At 37.2% G+C, this 27,896-nt stretch overlaps 2 protein-coding genes across 2 annotated transcripts; one reads left to right on the top strand and one right to left on the bottom strand.

Moving 5' to 3' along the window:
- Nucleotides 1-3,805: 3,805 nt before the first annotated feature.
- Nucleotides 3,806-6,251, top strand: LOC141430302 (uncharacterized). Its single transcript, XM_074090935.1, has 2 exons — nt 3,806-4,193; nt 5,612-6,251. Exons 1-2 carry the CDS (start codon nt 3,933-3,935, stop codon nt 5,852-5,854), a joined length of 504 nt encoding a protein of 167 aa, XP_073947036.1. The 5' UTR covers nt 3,806-3,932; the 3' UTR covers nt 5,855-6,251.
- A 33-nt stretch (nt 6,252-6,284) lies between these two features.
- On the bottom strand, nt 6,285-25,896 carry axed (BTB/POZ domain-containing protein axundead). The gene is made up of 2 exons (XM_074090934.1): nt 25,529-25,896; nt 6,285-10,020 (listed from the first exon to the last, which is right to left on the bottom strand). The coding sequence occupies exon 2, from the start codon at nt 9,987-9,989 to the stop codon at nt 8,796-8,798; it is 1,194 nt and encodes a 397-aa protein (XP_073947035.1). The 5' UTR covers nt 9,990-10,020; nt 25,529-25,896; the 3' UTR covers nt 6,285-8,795.
- Nucleotides 25,897-27,896: the final 2,000 nt, after the last annotated feature.

Consider the following 27,896-nt stretch of genomic DNA (forward strand, 5'->3'; position numbering starts at 1 on the left):
CCTAAAGTAATAGAGAGGTGCACTAGGGAAAGATTTTTAGAAAATCCCATGGAATAGGAAAATATCTCAACTTTGTTTGTTTCTTTGTTTGTTGGGGATAATCTCTGAAACTACTGAGTTGATTTAAATAATTCTATTACCAATAGAAAGCTACAATATGTCTCTCATCTAACAGTAATTCATGTCCCGCGGGGACTTTACAATTTCTCGAGATACAATCCTATATCTATATCGTGTAGGAAGTCGCCGGCAAAAGAAACGCGTAGTACTTTAACGTCTTTAACGTTTCAGCGAAATAGGGTTTCAGAGTTGGTACGAATTATGAATGATTAATTACGTATGTAGGTTGATTTTTGAATTCCAAAATGTGCACCATCTGTCTAAAACAACGTCTTACTGTATTTATATTTCCATGAAATCCTCCAAAAAATCAATCAAAACACGAAAAAAAGGATCGCAGAAAGTAAATGTATGTTAATTGTTACCCCAAATTTAACGCGAGCGAAGCCGCGGGCAACAGCTAGTAGTTAAATAAGCGACTAAGAAGAAGCTTTAAGTTAATTATTCTTTCGAACTGATCTGATGCTGAAGCCAGAAGGTAGGCAACGGAACTCTGTTATAAAACAACGCAACTAAGTCGTGTTTGGGCTTAATGGAATCGTTGTGAGATGTACTTTGGCTACAAATCACTAAAAAGTGCGAAATAAAGAATTTTTTTAACAAAAAAGTAAAACCGACTCCAAAAAAATTAAAAAATAACAAAAAATGGAACCGACTACAAAACCCTTGAAAATATTTTTCTAGGTACCTACTAATTCGAAGTCGGTAACTCAGCACGAGCCAGAAGGAGGGATTAGCAGGGGGTATGTCAGGTTAAAGAATTTTATTTTCTCAAAAGAAATTTTACATTTCACTTAATGAGACTAAACAAATAATCATGCCTTAAATATAGGTACATAGCGAACGTGAGTATTACTTTGCATATAACAAACAAACAAATATCGCAATAAATTTTAAAGTGGGTAATTGTTGCGCCAATAGCAAAACTAATATTAATATCGGGTAGATCTAGTTATTGATGTTAAAGTTAAATAAAATGTACTCGTACACCGTGCGCCCGGCGACAGACCGCCAGGGACGGATTCAGATTTAGGATACAGGTATGTTATTGATAATATGAACCTTTAGTATATTTTTAAAGATGTTAAAAGACTTCACTTCTTTAATAGGCTTTGGTAGGTTGTTATACATTCTTACTCCCTCGAAACATATACTTTTATGACCATAGCATTTAGTTCGGGGGAAAGGAACGTATAGATTGTCCGCACTGCGGAGAATTCGTCGTCCTTTTTCCCTGTTAGTGGGGAATGTAATTGAACAATGAATTTGTTTTTTTACAATTTTTCTAATTAAGATACACGTGTGAAAATGATACAGCTGATTAAGACTCATCAATTTAGTTTCTGCGTATATTTTTTTACTAGAAGTAAGGAAGTCATAATTAAAGAGAACCTTAATGACTTTATTTTGAATTATTTGAATATCCTTTAGGTTAGTTTTAGCGGCACTGCCCCATATCTCAATAAGATAGTCTAAATGTGATTTGACAAGGGAATTATATATATTACGACGAACCTGACTGGGAAGGCATCTTACTGTGCCACGTAGCGAGCCTAAGAGAGATGATAATTTTGATTTAATTTTGTTAATGTGTGGTTTCCAGGTCAAGCCACTGTCTAAAACCAGACCGAGATATTTCTCTTCATTCGACTGTTTTAATTTTACATTATTAATATTCAAAGGTGTATGATGATCAATTTTCTTATTTTTGGCTTTAAAAATCATGTATGATGTTTTAGATATATTTATAGTGAGTAAATTACTTTGAAACCATCGGTGAAGGTTATCAATATCTCTCTGTGCCGGTTCAAGAACATCCTTAATTGAATGTCCGTAGTAAAAAATACAAGTGTCGTCGGCATATAAAGAAATTTCACCGTGCAGTATTAGTTCACTTATCGAATTAACATAAATTAAAAATAATAGTGGTCCGAGTATGGATCCCTGGGGGACTCCATAGCTGAGAAGCCGAGGTGTGCTTTGATATTTGCCAATTTTTACTATTTGAAAACGATTGGTTAGATAAGACTCGAACATTTTGTGTGCTTTGCCAGATATTCCTATGTCGTTGAGTTTTCCAAGGAGGATAGAGTGGCTAACAGTATCGAATGCCTTTTTTAAATCAATAAACACTCCAAGGCAAATATTTTTAGCGTCAATGTTTGATTTAATTTTGGTGACCAGATCAATAGTTGCCGAGAGCGTATTATGTAGGTGAGGTAGCCGACTATTGTTCCGTCCTGCTGGCTCGTGCTGAGTCGCCGACTTCGAGCTAGTGGGTTAGGTACCTAGAAAAATATTTTCAAGGGTTTTGTAGTCGTTTCCATTTTTTATTATTTTTTAATTTTTTTGGAGTCGGTTTTACTTTATTGTTAATATTGAGGAATCCAAATCGTCTTAAATTATCTAATAGCCTGGTCATTCTACAGTTTTTTTTGGAAATAATTCGATATAGGGCTAATTTTTTTTCATACGGCTTTAACTTGTAATTTTAAGAACCTATATTTTCGAATCCACCAAAATTTGGATCCGAAAGGTTAAAAAAAATTACCCTAAAATAGGTGACTTTTTTTCAGCAAAAATGTTATCAGTAAATTTACTGTCAAAATATGTTTGAATAATTCCGTTTTTAAACCTGCAAGCTGAATCCACCAATACATCTAACAGGAAATTACAAAAAAAGCACTAGTGATTATTTCGTAATACGTCTAATTTCTAAGATTGGTTTTTGAAGTATTTTTGTATTTTTTATTTCAACTCCAAATTTTGTTACTTTTACGGTCATCCCGTAAAATCCATATCGAAAATACAAACCGAAACATATATAGATGCACAGAAAAACCAGAAAAAGAGACCAGCGCTGGGAATCGAACCCAGGTCCTCAGCATTCCATGCTGCGTGCTATACCTCTACACCACCAAATTGGAAGTTTTTTTAAGTTATATATTATCAAGAAATTGGATTTAAAAAAATATCATTTAAAAGCCAACAATAGGATACTATTATTGGAAATTACGTATTTTGTTAAAACGATACAACATTAGCAGCAAAACTAAGTACTAAAAATCTCAAGGTACGTTAAAAAGGCATACCTAAACCGTAACTATACCTACCGTTTATGCCACTATGTCAATTTTCTACATATTTAAGACACCCTATCGTGGGCACACTTGATTATATATGTCCCTGTTGTTGCAATTATCATCTAAAAGGAATCAAAAAAGAATAATAGTCACATCATAAAGCCTTAGGCAGCCCGGTGTTTATATTAGTAGGCTGGAAGTGTCTACAGGATTGTCAGATTCTATTGAATTGGAGTTTACATATGTTACAAAGATTATAAATAAAACTAGTAAATTATGAAGTAAATAGGCGTATAGCAGTTTTGCCTCATTTTTACAGAATTATTAAATATTAGTATTTATATAATTTTACTGTCGCAGTGATAAATTTTGGTGGATTATTGAAGAATATACTTGCAGATTACCTGACCTAATTTTTAATGCAAAATTATTGCTTATTTGAATTAATGTTGATTTTTACTTAGAGCGAAGGTGTTAGGTGACTGAGGTATAAGTCCAAATCATGTCGCTGTTAATAGCAGCAAAGAGTTTTAATTTTTATTGATCATAAACTTCTCTATAGGTACTAATACTCTTTGATCATAAATATGCATGGACGTAAATATGTAAATTAGACAGTTTATTTCACAAACTTAATTTATCTAAATTTCCAGTTTACGCCAATAAATCCGTTGGCGTTCGTAAAACAAACATCATAATTTTAATTCCAATTACAATAACCAATCAGCCATGTCCCAAGTGTTCCACAAGAGTTGTTACACCACCCGAAGTTCTGGGTACAAATACCGAACATTGTCCACAAACACAGGAGAAAGGAAACGAAGGGACTCCAAAGAAGACTGCTCAGTAGACAAAGTCTTCCGGGATATTCGCCGTGCGATCTCGACGAAGATCGACACAGAGCTCGAGAAGACTGGGCATTCGCGAGAGTTGATTTTTGAGAAATTCGAGAAGATTGACTCGAAGATCAATACTATGCTTGACTTACAGGTGATTGTAGAGTTTATATTTTTCTATTCTTTTCGTTAGAGCTGCGCTATATAGTCTATAGTAGTATAGTGTATAATAGTCGATATGTCGGCGGCCGATCGTAAAATCCGCCAGATCACGAAATTCCTAGGCATATCGTGAAAAATTGGCACCATTTCATGAATTGGCTAAGGGACATCCGCCGTATCGTTCAGAGCTCACCGTTTAACGATTTGCCTAATGATGTTTAGGCAGATCATGAAATTCTAAGGCATATCATGAAACGCCGCCATATCGGTTCTGGCACTTCGCCGGCCGCTGTCGCGGCACGCTCGCTTCGCTCGCTCGGCTCGTGTGTTATGGTCACAATTCAGATTTACTAATGTTTCGGCGAATAACGTTTGGCAACCTGTTTCATTTCGCAACTTTTCATTTCCCAACTGTTTAATATTTCAGTATTTTTATAACCTAAAGGGTTCTACACGAAGGCCCTGAAATAAATTCTGAAATATTTTCAGTTTTAGAGTTTGCGAAATGAGAAGTTGCGAAATGAAACAGGTTGCCAAACGTTACGTTGCGAAAAGGCAGTACTCGCACAATTCATACTACTAACCACTCCTCGCTTCGCTCGTCGTATCTAGTTTTTATTTTTTTCGGCATATCACGATGTACCCGGTATAGAGCTAGGAATATCGACGAATGCGCTGCTCTAATCGATCTGCCGTATTGTTTCTCAGGCAAACTTTTAGGCATATCATGAAATGGCGCCATATGCCTAGGAATTTCGTGATATGGCGGATTTAACGATCGGCCGCCGACTGATAGAATATCACCGTTGTGTTATGGAAGCACAAGAACACTTAAGTAGTGTAGAATTCCACTTTATTTGTCAGTACGAGTATATTTTAATGGCCAGCGCAGATAGGAGTAAGGCGCAGATCCAAAAGTGAAAGTAAATTTGTTTGTCTGTCTGTATGATTCCTCTTCGCGCTTAAACTACTGAACTGATTAAGATAAATTTGGTATGGAGATAGCGGAAGACCCTGAAAAAACATAGGATAGTTTTTATCTATATGTTTGTCCGTCTTTCACGTCGAAACGGAGCAACGGACCTACTTGATTTTTGGCATAGAGATAGTTTATGAGCCCGAGAGTGACATAGGCTACTTTTTATCCCGGAAAAATGAACAGTTCCCGAGGGAACAGCGCGCGATAACCCAAATTCCACGCGGGCGAAGCCGCGGGCAAAAGCTAGTACAATATAATTACCATGAGATCGAGAGGTCTTTCTATTGTCGCCTCTCCTCATAGTACTAAAATACCCCTTTCTATGTTAGACGATAGAATTTAGGTGTACTTAGGTTCAGCAAAGCAATAACGATGATTCTTAGTGGTTGAACACTGCGCATTGTGCCTTAATAAATAAAATTTACTTATAGGACAACATCCTCGCCATGAGACAGACGCTCACTTTGGCAGAAAACTCTTTGATCGACATGATACAGAAGGTCCAGAAAATTGAAGCGTACACGAGCGAGCCTGAAAGCTTAAAGTCTAAGAAGAGCTCGTTTAGGAGCCCTCCCCCTCCGGCACCTCTGCCGGAAGACGAACTCGGGGAAAGGGAAAGGGAGCTATATAGTTCGGAGATCTCGCCAGTCTGGGAAAACAACAAAGCAACATGACGGGTTATACAGTTCCTTTTTACCCGACTGCTCGAAGGTGGGCTTAGGTTTTTTTGTAAAACATTGATAGGTATACCGATGATTTCGCTAATTTCAAGTTTGAATAAGACATTATCAGTTTTTAGTAGGATTAGATATTTTCAAATAATATATCAATCTATGTTTATTAAATTTAAACAAGCATAAAGTTTCCAGTAGCCACTATTCGGTAGAAAATATTATTTATTGTAAAAACCTTAAAAGTCAACATACCAATTTATGTATATCTATATATTTATGTAATATAACTAAGAGCTAACTTTAGCTTGTTTGTTATATTTATATGTAGGAGGTGTAATTCACTGGTACTGTCAATTTAGGACCCATTTTTGAGTCGAAATATATTCGTCAATTTAGAGGTTGCATTCTTTGCATAAATGATACAACGAAGTAGACTGAACAATATATTTGTATTAGGAGGGAGGGGTACATTACATAAACAGCTCATAGCTGAACACATATGTTATTCCATTTACGTACACTAAAAACTCTAAATAGGATTGTTTGTATCTCATAATTATTCTCCACGTACCGGTAAAGAAAACTATCGAAACAGAAATAAAATCTTTCTCAATTTGGACAAAAAAATGTAACGTAATGTTAACTTTATTTACTTCCAGGAATTTTGTTTCCTTGATAGATTAAGGAAAATATAATAAACTGTTCCTACTTTACAAACACCAAAACAATTACGTACTTATCTATAAGAATAGTTCATACCAAAGTGGTCATATAGATGGTCAGAAAAATCCAGAATATAAATAGAAGCAAATACAAACTGTACTGATTTTTTATGAATTTAAATCTATGTTTATTTTCCAACATTTTTATAATATAAGTATATACGTGGTCATTTTTTATTTAGTTAATTGAAATAGAGAAGTAAAAGAGCCGATCCAAAATATTAGAGAAATCAAAATTTTGTAAGATAAATAATATCTTATAAAAGCTTACGTTTAATAGAGCTAGTTAGAGCTAGGAGACTAACCTCCCAATTCCCGATGTATAAATTTGTCACTTACAATTTGAAACCCTGTCCATTTTAAACATTAGAATTTACAAAGGATACAGGCTCAGAAAAAAAATTGGAACCTACTTAATTACGTCCAGTTAGGTACCTACTACTTTTAATGTTCATAAACTATTATGCTAATTTTAGTTTCTAATGTACTGTTAAGTATAGCAATTAAAAGATTGAAACTATTAACGCTAACTCAAATAATACATGCAGCACCAGTTTTCACAAAAGTGATTGCAAATGAATTTGTATCTAGGTAACCATTTACTGGCAAACTGTCTTTTAAAACAACTGCCCCATTGCCTCGCCAACCGTAAAAAAAAAACAAGTTAGAGTACATAAACCAGACCATCTCGTCACTACTTGTAAAAAATATCGTATCTCAAATCAATACGTCAATCGTCAACAAAATTGACTCTTGAAATAATGTTCATAAAGTTCACCCAGTAAAATGATCGACTTTGAGATACCTACGGGATTTTTTCAGTTGTCATGCACGATCTGTTGCTGTCATTCTGGGAGGAGACCTTTGCCACGATGATGATGATGATGATGATGATATGTTTATCACTTTAACATTTATGTACTTTGACAATTGGCGACAAAACAGCAGGCGCTTAAATATTCTATGAATGATCCTGACGGATGTTTTAGCTAATTTGTTAATTGACTATAATTCATACAATAACGCGAATGCGGCTAAATTAAACAAGTATGCAAAATGTTTCATATTGTAGGTACTAATAGTTTGCGTGAAATAATAAGATTGTATTTGTTTATGGCACAGTCTAAATAAATAAGTAAGTAGGTAATTATTGAATAATCTAAAAGCTCGAAACTGTAAGATCTCAATTTGTTCAAAGTTGTTCTGAGAACGGCAAAGTTCGCATTTGTTCACTTGTTCAAGTCTGAAGTTTAAAAACTATAACTATAACTTACTTAAATAGGTAGGTACAATATGTGCCTAAAAATGACTAGGGAGAACAATAATCATAATCAGATTATGGAAATATTATCCTAATTCATTACAATTCAATACTAAATTATTCAGAGGTACTTTTTAAAAGCTTCGTAACTTACAATATTTGTTGATAAATGCAACAAAATTTAATTTAAATTAAACTAACAGAACAATGTACTTACATAACTAGATAAAAGTGTTTGTGCACCAAATCTTTTCAATTCGTTCGAATAAGTTCATAAATGCAAAATTGTTTCACAATTGGATATGTAAGCACCTAACACAAAATAATTTTGTAACACAAAAATAATTATAGTTAGATTGATTTAAGTAACAGATAGATATCACAACATTAAAATACACAAAAGTGTCTACCACATACATAAAGACAAACGTATAGACGGTAACTATGAGCGGCTGGGCCGCCACACCAACATTATCATTTGTCGCGTACAATACGCGCGTCTACGTTATCGACTCGACTTCAAATATGATAAAACAAACAACTTTCAGTTGCCAACTTCTGACCTAAGCATTACATTCTGTTCTAAAGCTTTTACTAAAACAAAATCATAAAAGCGGTGTCGTACTCGGTAAAACACCTAGAACTTGCTGACGTACTCCTCCATTTCTTAATTTTATTGTATAGGAGTTTGTAAATATTTTACTACGAATTAAAAATATCCAATTCGTAAAAAAATACAAAAGGGACATGTCCTCCGACGAAATCGTTTTGCATTAACTATAATAATAAATATTGACTCGAGACCTCTCATTACACTATCATAATTTCCTTTCTACGTGAACCAAGTTTATAAAGTTTCGTTAGGTTTGAAGAAAATCACCCATAACACTCAGTTCACTTCAGTCCACGCCATTTACATCGATAACGCACCATCAGATTCACTTCACGCGTGCAGCCCTCAGTCGAACAGACAGATGAAGGCTCTGAGGAGGCCTTCGCCGAAGCACGCGCAGCAGCCTCGTTTCTTGCGTTTTTCTTCTGGTGCGAAGCTGGGCTGTTTGGGGCGCTTGGGGCGACGAGCGCAGAGTTTGCTGGGCTGCGGCTCCTCGGGCTGAGGTTCGGAGCGCGGGCTGAGGTGCACGGGCAGCGCGGCGGGCTCGGCGGGCCGCGGCCGCGCCCAGCGCCGCAGCAGCGCCTCCTGCTCCGCGCCCACCGGCACCGGCGCCGACAGCTTCCGAGCCCGCGCCGTCACCAGCGCGCGCTCCATCGGCTCCAACAACTCTAACGCCAGAGCGCGGTCTAACTCTTCTCCCGACAGCAACAAGTACCGCGGGCAGTAAGCCAGCTCGCCCAGCGCCGCTCGCTTATTGCTCGGCATCAGCTCGCGCTTGGTGCGTTTGCAAGCGGCCGTCGCCCATCGCGACAGCGCCTCCGCCAGAACTAACTCGCTCGATACGCGAAGCGTGTCGCGCTTCACTATTAAAGCGAGATCCTCGTAAGTTAGTTCTTCGAGACGTTCATCAGTTAACGCTGCGTTAGCGTTGTCATCGAGTACCAGTAGAGCGTTGTGGGCCAGGGAGTCGCACCAGCGCGAGCATTGCGCTAGAGAACGCGCAGCGACGTCGTCCGTGAGTGCAGGCAGAGGAGGAGCTGAAGCTGCGCCGGGAAGTCGTGCACAGAGATAACGTAGATCTCGTAATACTTCGAGAGCCACTCCGGCATCGAGCATTTCATCGAGCCGACGAGCGCATCTCTCGGCCAGTGGCGCGCAGAGGAACTTGTGAGCGGCGTCGAGAGCGCAGCGAGCTGTGGCCACTGAGTTGAGTTGCGTGGGCTCGCAGTAGTGGTAGCGCAGAAGTTGTTCGAAGCCGCGGCGGTCGACGTAATCGACGACGATGACGTCGGTCTTGCAGGCGAGCAGCGTGGCGAACACGGGGCTGGTGGCGGCGAGCACGCGCCGGTGGCCAGGGTAGCGCCACGTGTCGCCGTTGATGCCAGCCACAAACACGATGTCGCTCTGCTTCTCGTCATCATAAAGACGTGCGTGCTCGTCTGCCGACTCTAGGCAAGAGCTGTCGCCGGCCGCGCTATCGCGCCCTGACTCTATCTCATCATCAGATGTTGTTCGGGCTGGATTCGTTACAACCGTCATTGTGATTTTTTCTCTTCAACTGTCAGTTGATCTGAAATTAAACAAAGAAATCATTAAAATTTTAACCATCACATTCAATTTATTTGTTTTGATGTTTGTTCGATGGACATGCTCCATGTTTATCTAGCCCGTGTCAACATCACTGAAGTTCCTGTAATGAACTGCCGCGAGGTCGTCACAGCCAGCCTGAGCACACGCGAATACTGTATCAGGCGCTAAACAGTTTCGTTAGCAACCCTATTATACCTCTGCGCGCACATCAACACCATATAAAGAATCATTATTACCTTTGTAATGTATTACGAATCCTATGTGCTAAATGCACAGCAAGGGCAGTTTGTATTTGAGATTCTGTTTGTTACACTGTAATTGTTTCCGCCCTGTATTGTCCGTGATTTTATTGGTTTTGTTTACGGAAGTCAATGGGTAGAAAATTAGCTTTTATTCTCCTTACTACACTTTTTTTTATACGACTGGATGGCAAACGAGCAAGTGGGTCTCCTGATGGTAAGAGATCACCACCGCCCATAAATATCTGCAACACCAGGGGTATTGCAGACGCGTTGCCAACCTAGAGGCCTAAGATGGGATACCTCACGTGCCAGTAATTTCACCGGCTGTCTTACTCTCCACGCCAGGATTAGCGAGCAAGATGGTGGTAGCAATCCAGGCGGACCTTGCACAAGGTCCTACCACCTGCCACACAGCAAGAATATGTAGGTATAGGCGATTGAAAAGCTTGAAACACAGAGATCAGTGGCGGGGCGCCGCGCCGCACCACTCCGCCTCCGACGTCAGTGTGTTTCTAGCTTAAATGCAATGACCTGCGACAGATCGACTAGCTGCGCTTGTAAGATATCGGCCGACGCCGAAGCACCCCTTTGCACGAGAAATCGAACACCGCCTTTATAGCATATTCAACAGCTAAAGTTTACTCATTTGCTGTTGGCTGGCTCTTTCAAGTGCCGAAAACGCATGTGGGTTCAGATGGCTGCAATAAATATACCTACCAGCAATGAATGCATTAATTAAAAAAATTATGACAAAAAATGGAACCGACTTCAAAAACCCCTCTAAAATCTAAACCGGTGGGTGGAATAATTTGAAAAAAATCAGGATTGTAGTAAGTATATTAAACTTTCAAGGAAAACTATAACGGCTAAGTTTTCTTGAAAATTATTAGTAGTTTAAGAGTATAGCAGCCTAAGGTATAAAATATACCTAAACTTGGAAGATTCCATATAAAATACGAAATCCTTAGAAAAATATTACTTGATTTTTTCGTAATAGCTACGGAACCCTATTTTGGGCGTGTTCGACACCCTCTTGGCCGGTTTTTTTGAAGTCGATTGAACAACAGCTTACCAAAATAGGTATTTCAAGTACTCAAGGTCGAGTTAATATCAAAGTAACAATTCCACAAAGAGCTTTTTATTACAAGGATTAGATTGGCCTTTGTTAAGGGTATTCAGAAAAATTGCGTAGGAACAAACAATAAATCATTTACTTTACTCTGGCGAGCTGAATTTCATTCAAATCGTTCGGCGAAAGAACTGGACTCAATTTTCCTCGGAAGATAATCAAAACATTCGATAGCAGGAAAATGACAAGTTATGCGAAATTTGCGTCAGTGTGCCGCGGTGCGTCACTGCATGCATTCCTGATGCTGAACAAAAATATACAAACGCACGACGCGAGATCCTGGCTCTGTACTACGAAGTGCGAAATTCGAACTTCGTATCTTACCGTCCCGCTGGCGCTTATATTATTCAATACGAGAGTGAACGGGACGGTACGATACGAACTTCGATTTTCTAATTTCGTAGTAGCCCCTCAGCGCTAAACAAAGCGAAACCCTTTATTCGACCAATCAAAAACATCGGGCAGTCAAGGAATTAAAACTGAATCAAAATAGTCATATAAATCACTGCCATGTTTCCGTGTTCTATATAATTGAGAATTCGAGAGGATGGAATCAAATAGATGGAAATATTCGGAGCAGCTGTCGCAGGTCCAGTGCCCTAGATTTTTCTTGTTGCACCATCGGTTCAGTTGGCGAAGATTTCTTCGAATTTTATTGAAAGTAACGTTCCGACATAGATGTCGAAACTGCAGGGACATTTACGATGCTCGGTTATTTGTGATAACTCCCTGTGACCCACATACATTCGCGTAGCTTTATGGCAGGGCTTGGAATTGTCCTATATATAGAGGCAGCAATCCATGTGTGCAATGTTACGAAAGCGCAAATGCGTTTCTCTCTGTAGTCTATTAGAATCGCACAATACAGTGCAGTCAGACGTCCGCTTATCTGATCTGCATGATGAAAGCTTCCTGGCTGTCGTAACTTGGAAACTTGCGATTATATTTGTGCATTTAATTTATACACCGTGTTATCTTTGATTTCCGTTAACTTTAAGAGAACATTAAAATTAATTTCCCCAAGATACTTATACTGTTTAAAAGATAGGTTATCAAGAATTAAGATAATTAATTATGCGCAGTGAATCAGTGTAAAAGTTCTTAATTTATAACACTCATATTTGGCAAAAGAATATTAAAAATAAACAGTTTTTATGACGTCTCTCTTATATGTTTGTAAGTTTTATAATTTGACCGTTAATAATGACTGTGACGTTATTATTATTAAAGTTAATTGCCAGCTAGTTTCTATCAATGAACTACAGCCTTTAAACCCTTGCAATGGAAGAAAATTGTAAGCGGTTTAGAAAGCTCAGTGGCTAACCTCGATAACTGCGTTTCAAAATCAAAATCCTTTAAAGAACGTACTTTTTAAAACGTACGAGTATGTTATCCCAAGTCCAACGAAACAGTATGAACACTGATAAGGTTGTAGTTATGTTTGATATTATTATGTATTAATTAATTACCAAAGAAAGTCAAATTATGTAAAGATTATTATGGAACAGACACGGTTCGACGGCGCCCTCACATTCGGTGCTCAGGCGTGTATCCTAGTTGTTTAACTCAATGGCGTATGCGCATTAATACCAATTACTGACCACGATAACTGCGGTGAGTGGCTGCAACCTTGCTCGCCTATCAAGGTATCTTTAAAACCTCAATCTTAGATATCATAATTATACTAGGCAATGTAATGTAGTAACTGAGCGGTAGCATTTTATTGGGTTACAGTTAAAGCATTACCAGTATCATCGCCTATGAGGCTCGCGCAAACCAATTTTCCGAACGAAGTTATATCACCTCACTCGCTGGTGTCACTCTGGTTATGAAAATCGAAATGTTTTCTGCAAAAGATTTTTGCGGGAAACAATTTCATTTACGAACAATTACGGGAAAAGCTCCAGCTGTATGCTGGAAATGAAATAGGGTCACGGTTGCCGAAATACGAAGCTGTCAAAGATAAGAAAGCACGAATGGAATTGATATGATTGATTGATTGTGATAACGCGGGTGTGCTATCAGTAGAACATCGGCTAGTAATTTACGTGGATTACAGTTTCGGGAAAAGTACTAATACTTTTTCAGGAAATTATGCAGAATCTAGTCAGTTTTTTATACACCTAGTCAGAAAGCGTTTCAACTCAAAACAAAACTATGATAAAATTAAACTTTCCAAACTAAACAAAACTTTTGCTACCTATATCTGCAACGGAATAAACATACTTCTATATTTAAATACATAGTACGTTACTTATAAATACATATTATAAATATCCAAGACCTGAGAACAAACTTTCGTATTATTCACCCAAATATCTGCCCCGACCTGGGGATCGAACCCGAGACCTCAAGCTTCATAGTCAGGTTCTCTAACCACTTTACTAGGTGTGCTTAAACTTTGTAAGCATGTTTTATTTAGCAGTATGACCAAAACACCGAGATCGCGGCTGGAGTGGCTCGGAAATAGCTCGCGACATGCGGAAATGAATGCGTCGTGATTCAACACCGGCTTCTGCAACGTGGCGGCGCCTGCGCAGGCTCTCGCTGTATTTCTATTTGATTTAATTAAAGGAAAACTGAAATTACGATTTGTTCAATCTACCTTGATGACCACAAGAAAGATTAGTCGCGTTAAGAGACGAATTATGGACATTTCTTTTAATATTGCCTATAGATTTTTACAACGCTTTGAGACGGTAAATGAAACGAACAAACATTACCGGTTTTAGATCGTAGAAGTATTTATTTAGGTACAATATTTAAATTTCATAATGAGACCTTTTGCAGTGGGCTTGTCATTGAATACGCAGATAGGTAACATCAACAGAGTATTGTAATTTAGTTTATACAAATTACAACGCGACCTCTAAGGCAGTTAACGTCTCAAGTTAGCGCCAAATTGGGCAAAATACATAAAGGCTACAAAAGACGCAAACGACGTGAAACGAGCTCGTAACAAATAAGTTAAATATTCTCGCCCGTACACGCTCAAGTATTTAACTCACTGTTATACTTTACGTGAGCGTCGCAGGTTGCGACCGAAAAAATATTATCTTCCCGGTATCATTGAGGAAGCCTTGCCAAAACGATATCATATTTTTACTTTCTTGCCAAATCAACCGTTCTTAACTGCGTCATACTCAGCTGTGTATAGTTTGCGAGAAAGACGCCTCTTATCCAAGTGCAAAGCTCTAAGAAATATGATTGGTTTTTTGGAGTCTTTTTGTATTTTTTATTTCAACTCCAAATTTGTTACTTTTACGGGTATCCCGTGAAATCATATCGAAAATACAAACTGAGACATGGATGCACAGAAAAACCAGAAAAAGACCAGCGCTGGTCTCTTTTTCTGGTTTTTCTGTGCATCCATGACTCAGTTTGTATTTTCTCTAAGAAATAGGCCACTGTACACCAATGCACTATTAAACTCCTAATGGATTGCTTTCCTCTGAATACTGAACTTTATTTATAACGCTGAATGGTTGAAGCACTCTACACTGACACCATATTAACCTCCATTCCAGTCATAGCTTTTTTTACAGGTTTACTTTAAGACCTAGACGTGGGTCACTAACTTTGTTATTTTGAATATCATTTCCACATCCCTAAAATGATTTATTAAATGAACCATTTGTGATTAATAAAGTACATTCAGCTGTTTCTTAGTACTAATTTGTTCTTCATAAAGTACCTACGCGAGAACTGGCGAGGTTAAATTCAAATTGGTAACAAGGAATGTTTAAGTTACTGCGTAGCTGTTGGTTATCCCTGTTTCTTGCTGAAATGGTGTGAGAGAGAATTTGGTAGAGTATTTTAGTTAACACGTTGAGCACAGGGCGGGCGGGCTGGGCTCCCGCCCTACATACCGAGAACTAGGTCAAGACTAACCCGTAAACCGAACATGCTCCTAATCTGAGAAGTAACGGCTACTTACATGTTTTACGTTTAAGGGCGAATATTCGAGCGTTTTAACCGCTCAGATAAACGTTATTAGCATCCCAGTTATTAAGCAGAGCAGAAAGACAAATCGCGACCATTTTAATCACGCTAAATTTATCATTGGTATTGTCCTTAATTTTAATAAAAAATAACCCTGCGCATGACCCCTTTTAATAACATCTGCCAAGACACTAAAATGATTAAAAACCGCTGCAAAAACGCTAAATATTCATTCGCCCTTTACCGAGTTAATGCTAGCAGGATTGTTGACAACATTGACCAATAATTATAGGACAGAATTCTCAGAAACAAAACAATTTTTAATTTAAATAGAACTGTTTTTCTTTAATATTGACACATACTTTGTAATAAATTAATGATTGGGATTTTTTGATTGTGGTTTAAAACTTTGCAAAACATTTTTGACCACTTCCTGGTATTCTAGCTGAAATTTGGCACAGTTAAGTAAATTTCTAAATATATGTAATATTACTAAGAATCTGGTAGAGAAATTCTGGTGGTCCGGTCAGGATTGTCTTTGCAGGACGTCCCCAAATCTTCAATGGCATCAACTTAAAAGCTAGTACAGATAATGAAGTTTGGATAAAAATCCAAATACAGTCAACAAAAAGTACAGTCAGAAAAAAATCTTTTATTAAAAAGGATTTTTTTAAACAAAAACATGTTTTATAATCAAATCACTAGTGTATAAAATATTGCCGAAGGTTATTGCGGTCAGACGTTGAGCGAATGACAAATAAAGTAACTATAATTCATGAACTATTTTATTTCCATGACTTTATTTAAAGCGCCGCACGATATGTATCATATAATGAATATTTAAGACATGTAATAGATCAGATCACATTTTCTGCGATTTTATTTGGACATGTAGTTTTATGTGTTTATATTGACTGAACTAGAGGAAGGTCGGTGATTTGGTGGTAGTTAACATTCGGCACATGAGAGGTGACACTTTGCTATGGTTTATGGGCTTTGAACGTCCAGGGATCGTCGCCCGATCGACCATAAAGATGTAAGGTCGATATACTTAGCGATGTGAGCGATATACATTTTATGGCGATTGATTCATAGTCTTTTTAAGCGCTTAGTTATTTCGCGCTCTTGAGAAGTATTGTGAATCATCTCCTGCGTGAGGTTGAAAATAAACATCGTTACACGAACTCATTTTTAATATCTTGAACATGGCTAACAATGTTTTGAATAACAAACTAAGTTATCTCACTCTGTATAAGTGTACGCATTATTTTTGAATATTAAGTTGTATTATTGTAAAGATGTTTCGATGCGTTGTGACGGCTGTCTGTCCGTCAAACCGTTTCGGTCACTCTGAGGCTATTATCAAATCGATGTGTAAAGTTACTTCCTGAAAAGATGCAAACAAAGTGATTTATAGAATTGTTTAAGCGGCCTCGAAACATGTACAAGTGCCAAAGTAGTTTTGGCTCGCCAACCAAACGTCATCATGAACATTCAACATCGATTTACTTCACTCTACTCATCCTACTTAATATTTCCTACTAATATAGGTTTTTTTTTCTCCATAACGCAAAAACAGCCCAACGGATTTGGATGAAATTTAAGGCACATGTAACCTGGGTTTATACATGAAACACTTTTTATCCCAAAATGCATAACTGCATAACTGATGAAGTATCGAAAAAAATATATATTCGAAGACAAAATCGCGGGCAAGAGCTGGATTTTTATTACATTTTAAACTATGTACTTATATCTTAAAACAGGTAGTGCAAACAGGATTCGAACCTGTGTCTCAAAGTTACCACAAGAAGCATATTTACAAGCACTAAAGTAGTTTACACCTCGGGACCCCGCTTAACAGTTAGCTCTACCATATTTTTAAATTCACTGCAAATTCCAACTACCTATAATACCCACTTGCACCAGATCTTGAGAACGCGCAAACATAACAAACACACTTACATGGCAAATCTTCAACATTTGTATACTTGTTCACTCGACGCTAACAACAATCATACTGTGAGGACTAAGCGCTTGATCCCTGGATTTATACATATCCCTTATTAGACCATATTCATCATCCCATTCGTCAAATAGGAAAGTTTTCTAAACAGAAACGTGGTTCAGAGTTTTAAACTGATTCCGAACTTTTCCATAAACTTTGCGGTTAGTGTAGGTTCATAACGTATGACGAATACGCTGACTCCGTACCACAAAGTTGTCTTTACTAAGGAAACAAAACGATAGAAAAAGACGCTCTTATGTTCAAAGTATTACTTTGTCCTGCTCCCTCAGTGTTATAGTAGCATTAATAAAGTTTTGTGGTAAGGCAATGAGTAATCCTTATCAATTATATGGTAAGACCTCCCATACCTGCCGGTATTTTAGCGTTAAGTTTACTGGATATATAGCTATGCAAACGTCACTATTACGTCAATAATTACCATGACTCCAGTGACCGTCTGGCGACTGATTCGATACGAAAAACTTAATAAAACTTAGTCTCAACTTTACTGCATCGATATTTTCAGTAGAATGATTTAACACAGAATTAAGCTAAGTCAATTTTTAGGATTAAATTTCCTTATGGCTTATTGTACTCTAGGCTCTCTCTATTTTATACTAGCTTTAGCCCGCGGCTCCGCCCGCGAATATTCCGTTTATTGCTATCCCGCGGGAACTATGCAATTTTTGGGATAAGAACTATTCTATATCCTTCTCCAGGACTCAATCTATCTATGTAACTACCGAATTTCATCTAAATCGGTTCAGTATATCCAGAGATTTCCCCCTACAACCTTACAAACTTTACCTCTTTATAATCAAAATGTTCTAGTCCTTATTATTTCAAATTTCGAACTTTACGTCCATATATGAGGCCATATCCTAAAATTGCATTTAACTTCTCTAAAGCTTAGAAACTTTCAAATCCGGTACTAATATTATAGTAAGGTGATTTTGAAGACATTCCAATTTGAAAGAGTATTTGCATTGCTCCAAGCTTTTATGTGAGTTCAACCTTTTTTGAATAAAATCTGATTGAGTTTTCAAACATGACTGTGTCAAAATAAATTGCAATTTCTAATTTAAATCAAAAGCACTAAGAAGTATTGATATCAATTTCGAAGCAAATCACCCCTAAAATGACTTTCTACCCCCTTTTAACCGCGTTAGGGGATGAATTTCAATAAAATTCGAAACACATCTGCTATCAGTTCTGTTAATGAATGTTTATAAAAAATTTGAAGTAGATTGGACCAAGGAATCACGTTGTCCCATACAAACTTTGCCCCCCTTTTTCATTCCTTTAGGGGTAGGATTTCGGAAAATCATTTCTTGTCGGATGCCTACGTCATACAAAGATCACACCCTCCAAGTTTCAGGTCTCTACAATCTGCGGTTTAGGCTGTGCATTGATCCGTCAGTCAGTCATTCAGGACAAAGCATTTTATATGTATAGATAGATTGCCATTGAATTACGTAATAAGTACACAATTATCAAATCAAATGGACAATTGAAACTGATAAGTAGGTAAAAAACAAGATTTGTTTACATTATTATTTTACATTATAACTTACATGGGAATTTAATAAGAGTGTTGAATAATATAAAGATGGAAGACAAACCAATTTTCAAACAACATTGTTGATTTACTAGCAATATCCCGATTTTGTGACAATAATAAAAAAATTGCAATGTTTATAAATGAAGAGTGACATTAAATGCAAACCAAATACGGAATAACTTCGGAGTTTTGATAAAGTTTGTTTAACAGAATAACACCGTAGTTAATCATGAGCTTAAGTAATGCAAACGACATCATCGAACTATGTTAGGTCATATTCTTGAGAATTCTAAACCTAACCTAATAATGTGTAAGCTTTTATTTTCCACGCCTTCTGCGTCGATGATTTCTATGTAACTTAATGGAATTTTATTATTTTATAATGATTACTGACTGTTCCTTCTTAGGAACGTTTACGCATTCAATTTTTTAATTTTAAGGTATACCCCGACTTACGCCTCAAGAACTATATCAAATCGCCTTCACGACCTCTGAAAAAAAAACAGCTGCGTATGTTACAGAATAATATGATTCAAGTACCTACCATAACGACGACACTTGCGCTCGTGTCAGAAAACATAGGTATCCGCCTACTTTGTCATATAGTGTTCATTTCGCTAAAATAAGACGCTAGAAATAACTATATTACTTTATTTCTACTTCCATAATTAAGTCATATAAAACATCAGCAATTAATAGAGTGCTCTACTATTATGGATTAACCTGAGTAGTTACTTGATACAAGTGTCACGTGTTACACCTGAATTCAGTTAATTTTATGGGATGTTCTAATTTTATGCTTAAGGCATTTCAAATTTAGATTCATTCATCTATTTTTCAGCGTATAGGTAGTTTCACGTAATGTATTTGCTATATTATCTTATCACATCAAATTATTTATATTAGTGTGCATAATGTGTGTGTTTGACGACCAGATGGCCTAGTGGTTAGAGGTTAGTAGGTCAGGTGACTACGAAGCTTGAGGTCCCGGGTTCGATTCCCGTGTAGGGGCAGAAATTTGTATGAAACGAGTACTGCCTTTTCGCAACGTAACGTTTGGCAACCTGTTTCATTTCGCAAACTCTAAAACTGTAAATATTTCAGGGCCTTCGTGTCCCTTTAGGTTAGGTTAGGTTAGTTTTATAAAAATCTTGAAATATTTACAGTTTCCCAACCCGCACTGGGCCCGCGTGGGAACTATGGCCCAAGCCCTCTTGTTCTGAGAGGAGGCCTGTGCCCAGCAGTGGGACGTATATAGGCTGGGATGATGATTTACAGTTTCAGAAATATTAAACAGTTGGGAAACGAAAAGTTGCGAAACGAAACAGGTTGCCAAACGTTATTTGCCGAAACATTAGTAAACCGTATGAAAACCGGCCAAGAGCGTGTCGGACACGCCCAAAATAGGGTTCCGTAGTCATTAAGAAAAAGTTAAGTAATATTTTTCTAAGGATTTCGTATTTTATACGAAATCTTCCAAGTTTAGGTATATTTTAACCTTAGGCTGCTATTTACTCTTAAACTACTAATAATTCTCAAGCAAACTTACCCGTTATAGTTTTCCTTGTAAGTTTATATAAGTACTTCCAACCTGTTTTTTTTTAAATTTTCCACACAGACAGACAGACATGGCAAAACTATAAGGGTTCCGTTTTTGCCATTTTGGCTCCGGAACCCTAAAAACCTCAGAAATATGTTTTCTATCGTTGGGCTTTGCTGCTTACTTTGGGACTAGGTCAATGAGGGCTATCGTTACTAGATGGTGTTGCGTTTTTTAAGTGTGGCTTTCATCTGTTATACGGGCTGAATTTAGATTAAAATCATATTTATACCCTTAAAACCGTACCATGAGCATGTCAGTGTTGCACACATTTCCGAAAGACAAAACTGTAAGTCGTTCATTGCTATTTGCCATAGTTAATTTCAGATATTGCACTTATGCGAAGCTCACCAAAAACTATGAGATTTGACATTTCGGAGACCTCACGCTACACTAGCGCCTGTGAATTCAATCGTAGCCCTCATTGGTGTGATTGTCCTTTTTTTTTTTTTTTTACAAAATCAAGTAATTAAAATTGAGAACAGTTAAAAGTTCATGCCAATAAATTAAGTAGTACTTAGCAAAGTAAGGGACAAGGGTAGTACAAAAAGTTATACATTGTTAGCCAGACATGAATAGACATTGATCGTAAAATTCAGCGCTGATTTTTATGACACTAGCTCTTGCCCGCGACTCCATCCGCTTATAATTCGTTAATCGCTATCCCTCGGTAACTATGCAATTTTCCGGGATAAAAACTATCCTGTGTCCTTCCCCGGGACTCTAATTATCTGTTTGACGAATTACATCTAAATCGCTTGTACCACTTGTACAAACATACTTACAAACTTTTGCATTTATAATATTAGTGTAGTGGGATAGATTTATATTTTCGATTATTGTTTGGTAACCACGAGGGGTGGCTGAAAAGTTCCAAGCCTAAGGTACTTTGAGGTTGCATGTGTTAGCGGTACTGGCCACTAAAAAGACCATTTAAAAAATAAATAATTAAAAGAAACAAATGGCATGTTTCTTTTATTACATCTCGAGATATCCGACGATAAAGGTCATTATGTGTGAATTATCAACGCATATCATTAAGTTTCTCACGAAGTGACAAATTGCGGAAAAGTATTTTTGAAGAAATGGCTAGTATTTACGGCGCATCAGGCCCTTCTCATGCCACTGTTAAAAATGGAGTCGACTTTTTAAACTTGGACAGAAGCCGATCGAAGACGATCCTCGTTCAGGGAGGCCAATATCGGTTGTGACTGAAGAAAATACTGAAAGAATCAAGAAGTTAGTATTAGAGGATCGGAGAATTAAGGTTTGGTAAATAGCTGAAGCCTTAGGTATTAGTAAGGAAAGAGTTGGAGAGATTTAGCATCAACAGCCGCCCCTCGTACCAACTCACACTGTATCTTTAATATTTTATGGAGATGTTAATGTTTGCATAGATGCATGCTTTTCATATAAACTTAATATGCCATTGACTAAGAAATACGAGTAAACAAATACAAACATGTAAAGGTCAACGATATAGTCATTTGTTTTCCAATCCAAACGCAACGTTCATTTATTACGTTTTGTTTTTGTTTCAGCGGCTTAGTTGTTTAATTGCAATTGGTTGACTCATCATTATTTCATAGTAAGCTTTTTAAGCCTTTTTTAAGTCTTTATTACCTTGAATAAGTAGTAATTTTACTGAGAAACTGCTAATTTTCCAGTCGACCTGTAAGCATTCGTCCTGAAATGAGCTTGAATTTGTTATAATTTAGTTAGATATTACGGCGTAATATACGCTATAAACCGTTAGGTATATGTATTTCTTACTATCTACTAGTAGTAAAAAGGTGCATTTTCATGATCGTGTTCTTTCCACATCTGGAAGGAGCCTCTTTTAGGGTATTTGGATCGGTGATTACATGTAAAGACATTGACATCTATGTACAGTCAAGGGCAAAGATATCGACACGGCCAAGTTGCAAAAATATGTATACACGACTTTATGCACTTAACATTAAGGCCGTGTATACATATTTTTGTAATTTTGGCCGTGTCGATATCTTTGCCCTTGACTGTACATGTGTAAAGAATATAGTTTTGTATAGCAACGGTTTACTTAAATTATTGATGACAAGGAGTTGACAAGGAGAACAACACATTAAGAAAAGGGTAAAGACATAGACAATATCATTTAGAGGGGCGTAGCCAGTACCAACAGACTCTTTCTCTAGATCTCCATTCCTTCAGGTCGGGCGCAACGTCAGGCCGATCAAGACTTAACTACAATAAATACTTTACTTGGTACGTTTTGTAATTTAAATTAAATAAATTTGTTTTCGCCAACTTCTCTAAGCTTTATGTAAGCTAGCTACGTAGCTTCTTTTATCCAAGTCAGGGTATCCCGATTCAATGGGAACTTGACTTTTACTTAAATTTAATTTAAGGTGTCCTACTAAGTTAATCTCGAATAATGTTTTGTTTATGCTAGCAATATGTACGTAGGACATATAGATCATTCCCTGCGAAATAGAGCTACGGGTATAGTAGAGTTTTATTTATGTAAAATTTATCCGATAAGAAACCAGGACAGGCACACACACTCATACACTGTGGTACATAACAATACTTAGAATTACGATTAGGGAATAACCCGTTCATAGGCTCTTTGGGTCCTAACGTCAACAAAATGTTTATTTAATACTTACCTAATAATACCGTGTGGCATGGTTATAAAATATAAGGATGTTTAGGATAGAATCTACTCACTTCGAATTAAAAATATTAGTGCACTTTTATTCACAGCTCTTCAAGAAAATGCAAATTGTTAAGTGTTTATTATTTGTTACACTATGGGGCTGTTTCACCACCCATTGATTAATTTTAACTGACGGATAAATGTGATGCCGTCTCTGTTTGTTTTGTTTGGATGGTGAAACAGGGGGTAAAAGGACTGAATTAATATGAATGCAATTTAACATTATCACCTGGTCAATGATATAATGACATATTATCAGCCGCGGAATGTCCACTGCTTGACATAGGCCTCCCCTACGAAATTTGACACACGTACATAGATAAGTAACCTAGATGAACATTGGACACTTTTTATTGCTGGATAATAACAAAGTTATTTATAACTAGAGTTTACCCGCGGCTTCACACGCGTAAACTATTCGATCTGGTAGTTACAATTGAAATTCCGGGATTTTACAAAATTCCCCTGGGAAATATCAAAATTTATATCGTGATCTTCATTGTGGTTGTGTTCAACTGTTTAAAAATTTCAAGACTCTAAACCCAGTGAAAATTCAAGATTTTATCCCTATCCCGTAGCCTATGTATTATTCCATACGTCCAGCTACCCACATACCAAATTTCATGACTCTAAGCCCAGCGGTTGTTATTTCGAGATTTTATCCCTATCCCGTGGGACTATCGGGATAAAAAGTATATGAAAAGGATATGTTAATCCAGGGTATACGAGTATATTACCTGTATGCCAAATTTCATGCAAATCCGTTCAGTAGTTTTTGCGTGAAAGAGTAACAAACATCGATCCATACAAACTTTCGCGTTTATAATATTAACTTAGTAAGACTAGTAAGATAATATTAGTAAGATACTAGCGAATTAGCGACAAACGAATTCTTGCGGCGCGTGGCAGGCAGAAGCTAGTTAGTAGTAAGATAAACAATGTGATAATGTAAAGCATGTTTAATATTGAGGTCGTGAAAAAGACAACGCAGATCATAGGAACTAGTGGCTATTTGCGTGGTTTAGAGAGACCTCGCAAGGCAGATATAGATAGTGCCACGAGAGTTACAGTTAATGATTACGCACACAGCTACAAAAAGATTACACAAAAATGAATGAAATGAATGAGTAAATGTCAAAATCCTGCCGTCATTACACAAATGTTGTAGCTGTGGTAATCATTCACTTCAACTCTCGTGGCACTGCGTATGCTAAAATTAATGAAGTGCCAAACGAAACTTCCCAAAATTGAGGAATTTTTCGGAAACTTCCCATGATTTTTAACTAAAACAGGATAAGTACTTTTTCAGAAATGTTTACAACTGCAATTGGTTTTTTGTATTTTTATCAGCTATGTATGTATGCTTGATGCTATCGCTCACGGAGCCTAATTAAAAAAACTTTTATTTATTACTTCAGCGATAACTGTGTCACGAAAACATTCACAGAGAATACATAATGTTTAAACGGTAATACATATCGACGTCGAGTCATTACGATTATGACATTGGCACGACCATTATTATCCAGTGATTTAAGATTTCAGAGTTTCAAGCAACACATTTTTTCTAATATCACTTCTAAAGTAAGATGTTTTGGAGACTGTACTTTTTGTTGATTGTACAGTCACCAGCAACAATATCTGACACAACAAAGCGTGTATAATATCTGATACGACTCATATTTGTAGGACCGGTGGGACATGTTAGAGATTTGCCCCAAGATACAGGCTCAGCCTAGCTTGGGGTCCACTGTATACTTATACAGTGGTATTATACAGTGGTATTAGTATACAGTGAACCCCAAACTACGCTGTTAGTAGTACTTGTTATAAAAGCTACTTATATGTAAATACTTAAAATTTACTAACTCATACTATAAGAATCTATTTTATATCTAGGTGTTTATTGAAAAAAAAACCATACCAGAATGAAAAGCACTTTACATTTCATTTCACAGTATTTTATGGTAAATAACTCTGTGAATCGCTTTCATGTTTCGTGGCAATGGCAACCATCTCTGAAGGGTGATTTTCGCACGATTTACTTCCCAGGTGTAACAGCATACAATATTTAAATTAATTAAACACGTGAGTAGTACGAACTAAGGATGACAGACACCATGCAAACATAAAATGATTAATGATTAAACAAATGGTTGCAATATGTCACTGATTCAAAAAATAACTGGTTTACTTGAATACACCCGTAGTTATCTTCTTGGGGCATTCAAACAATGGTTACAGGTAGATTTAATTCGCAATTTTCAGTTGCTAAAACAAACATGACAAGACAACATTTCATTACCTGTTGTGATGCGCCGAGTGGTCAGCTGTTTCACATTTCAGATATCCATCAATCCCGGACGTTTGGTAAAATCGCGCACATTCCACAGTGAGATGGTGTTACAGAGTATATTGAATTTATGCGATTTATTATTATTGAGTCCTGGTGCGTGCTGTTGTGTGTATGGTTTATGTTGTATTGAAGCAGGGTGGCCGGGAGACCGGCGCGCGCCGCCCGCCCTGCGCGACCTCGCCCGGAAAAACCCGAAGTGTGTTCGTATTTGCTCCGTCGCTATCGGCCATGCTTTCCCGCGGTCTAATATTAGCGCGATTTTCGCGCAGAAGCGCGTAGCCTCAGCCTGTGCTGAAGGAGTGCAGTAGCGAACTGGACTCAGTTTACACCGCTGACCATCGCTTAGCTACCACGCGCGCATGCGCGCCGGCTCTAAACAATACTGGTCACACGTCACGCTCAACTCAATAGTCTTTGGTACCTGTTGAAGAATCAAACTCTTTTAGCTATGATTCGGACAAGGAAACCGATTTTTGAAATTACCTACGCTGCCCTTCTAAGTAAGCCAAAAGGCGGTAGGTATCTTTTGTGTAGCTTGAGACATTCTGCAACATATGGTATACACAACTCAAGTTTTTTTTTTTTTGAGATACCGGCTTTTTTCTTAAGAGGGCAGTACAGCTATGTAAATCTAGCGCTAGAATAAAATTTTTGAGCAGCGTGAAAATTCAGCTCAGTTCAGCGGTATTTTTTTTTGCATTTCATACTCAACTCTGATTATCTTAGGATTATCTCCATTTTCGAATGGTAATTAATAACAAAAAAAATTAAAGGATTTTAGGTAGGTATATACCTTTTCCTACCTAATGGCAACAAACACTCAAATATAAGGAGATTTTGAAAATTAGAGCCCACGCACTTTTGCTAACGGATTTTTAGCATATGTATGTATGTATATTCAAGAAGTACAAACTGCCAGACATTTTGTTGCAATATTAGGTAGGTATATTAAAAAAAAAGCGGCGTCTTTGTTTGATCTTTTGAATTCATTCAAGATTCAGAACCGACAGAGACAGACAGACGAACGGACATATAGGCACATGGCGAAACTATACGGGTTCCGTTTTTTCCATTTTGGCTGGAACAATAAAAAGGTGTTTCCATACATATTGCCGTAACCGAAAAAACGTTGCATAACAGACAAGTAGGTACCTCTGTAGGGGTAATTTCTGTGTCACAACGGAACTTTTACCAGTCAGCCGTAAAGTCAAGGCAAAGATATGTAACGTCACGATGAGAGTCTGAACATATTTTTGAAGCGTTGGATCAGTATAGGTAGTGCCACCAGATTTGAGGTCATGCACACAAGAACATAATATATATGTCATGTAATGACAGCGGGATTTTGACATTCACTCATTTATTTCATTCGTTCTCATTTTATGCCATCAGTTCTTCATGTAGCTGTGTGTGTAATCATTCACTTCAACTCCCGTGGCACTACCTATTACTATACATGTCTGTACTGTACCTACACTTGTCTCCCTCCACCCATGTGTCATAACAACTACCCCAGATAGAGTTGTCAAATCTAGCGAAAGCCTGTACAAAACCTGAAGCAGAAATAGTATTTCAATGAAACGGTAGCTTTAATTATTTAATAATATGAATTTATTTTGTAAAGATGATAGATATTACAAAATAAATCATACTCTGTACATTTTGGCTTTGGCATGGGTTTACGCCTTATTATTCCTACTATATGTTTGTTATCGACTCTGCTTAATCCAAACATTGTATACCGCATTATATTTAAGCGTGACACGATACTCATAAGTCTTGCGACCACAAAGGAAGCATTGTTGCAGTTCTGGAAAAAATCGCGTACAATAAAGCTCTATTATTTTAAAAGTTGACAGTATTTATTGTGGTTTCCGAACGGGGCCACATACCTATTCCAAGGGTACAAACATTAACCGTTTCATTCGATAGCAGTATCAATAGCGCTGTTTCATGGTCCTTCGTAACGAAAGAACTTAGTGGCGCTATCGAAAAAATTGTAAGTCGATTCATTAGGAATCGAATGGGTCAGAATAATGCTTTATTGTTTGTGACTCACATACCTACGCATCTCGTTCGATGTTAATAATAACATTGGGTTGTTTAAATTGTCTGGGTGGAGGTTTAATCTGTAAGCTTATTTGCACAATATTACATTATTTGTATTTATAGAAAGGCGTAATTTTAAAATGTTAATGAATAATTGGCCTCCAAACGCTTCCTGTTTTCCGGTGCCGTCTGAGTTAAGGCTGTTCCGTTTGTACTCAGTTAAATTGATATTGCTGTAAATTAGTTTCAACAAATAAATATCGTTTTC

This window comes from Choristoneura fumiferana, chromosome 8 (assembly GCF_025370935.1).
Source record: "Choristoneura fumiferana chromosome 8, NRCan_CFum_1, whole genome shotgun sequence".
NCBI classification, from domain to species: Eukaryota; Metazoa; Arthropoda; class Insecta; order Lepidoptera; family Tortricidae; genus Choristoneura; species Choristoneura fumiferana.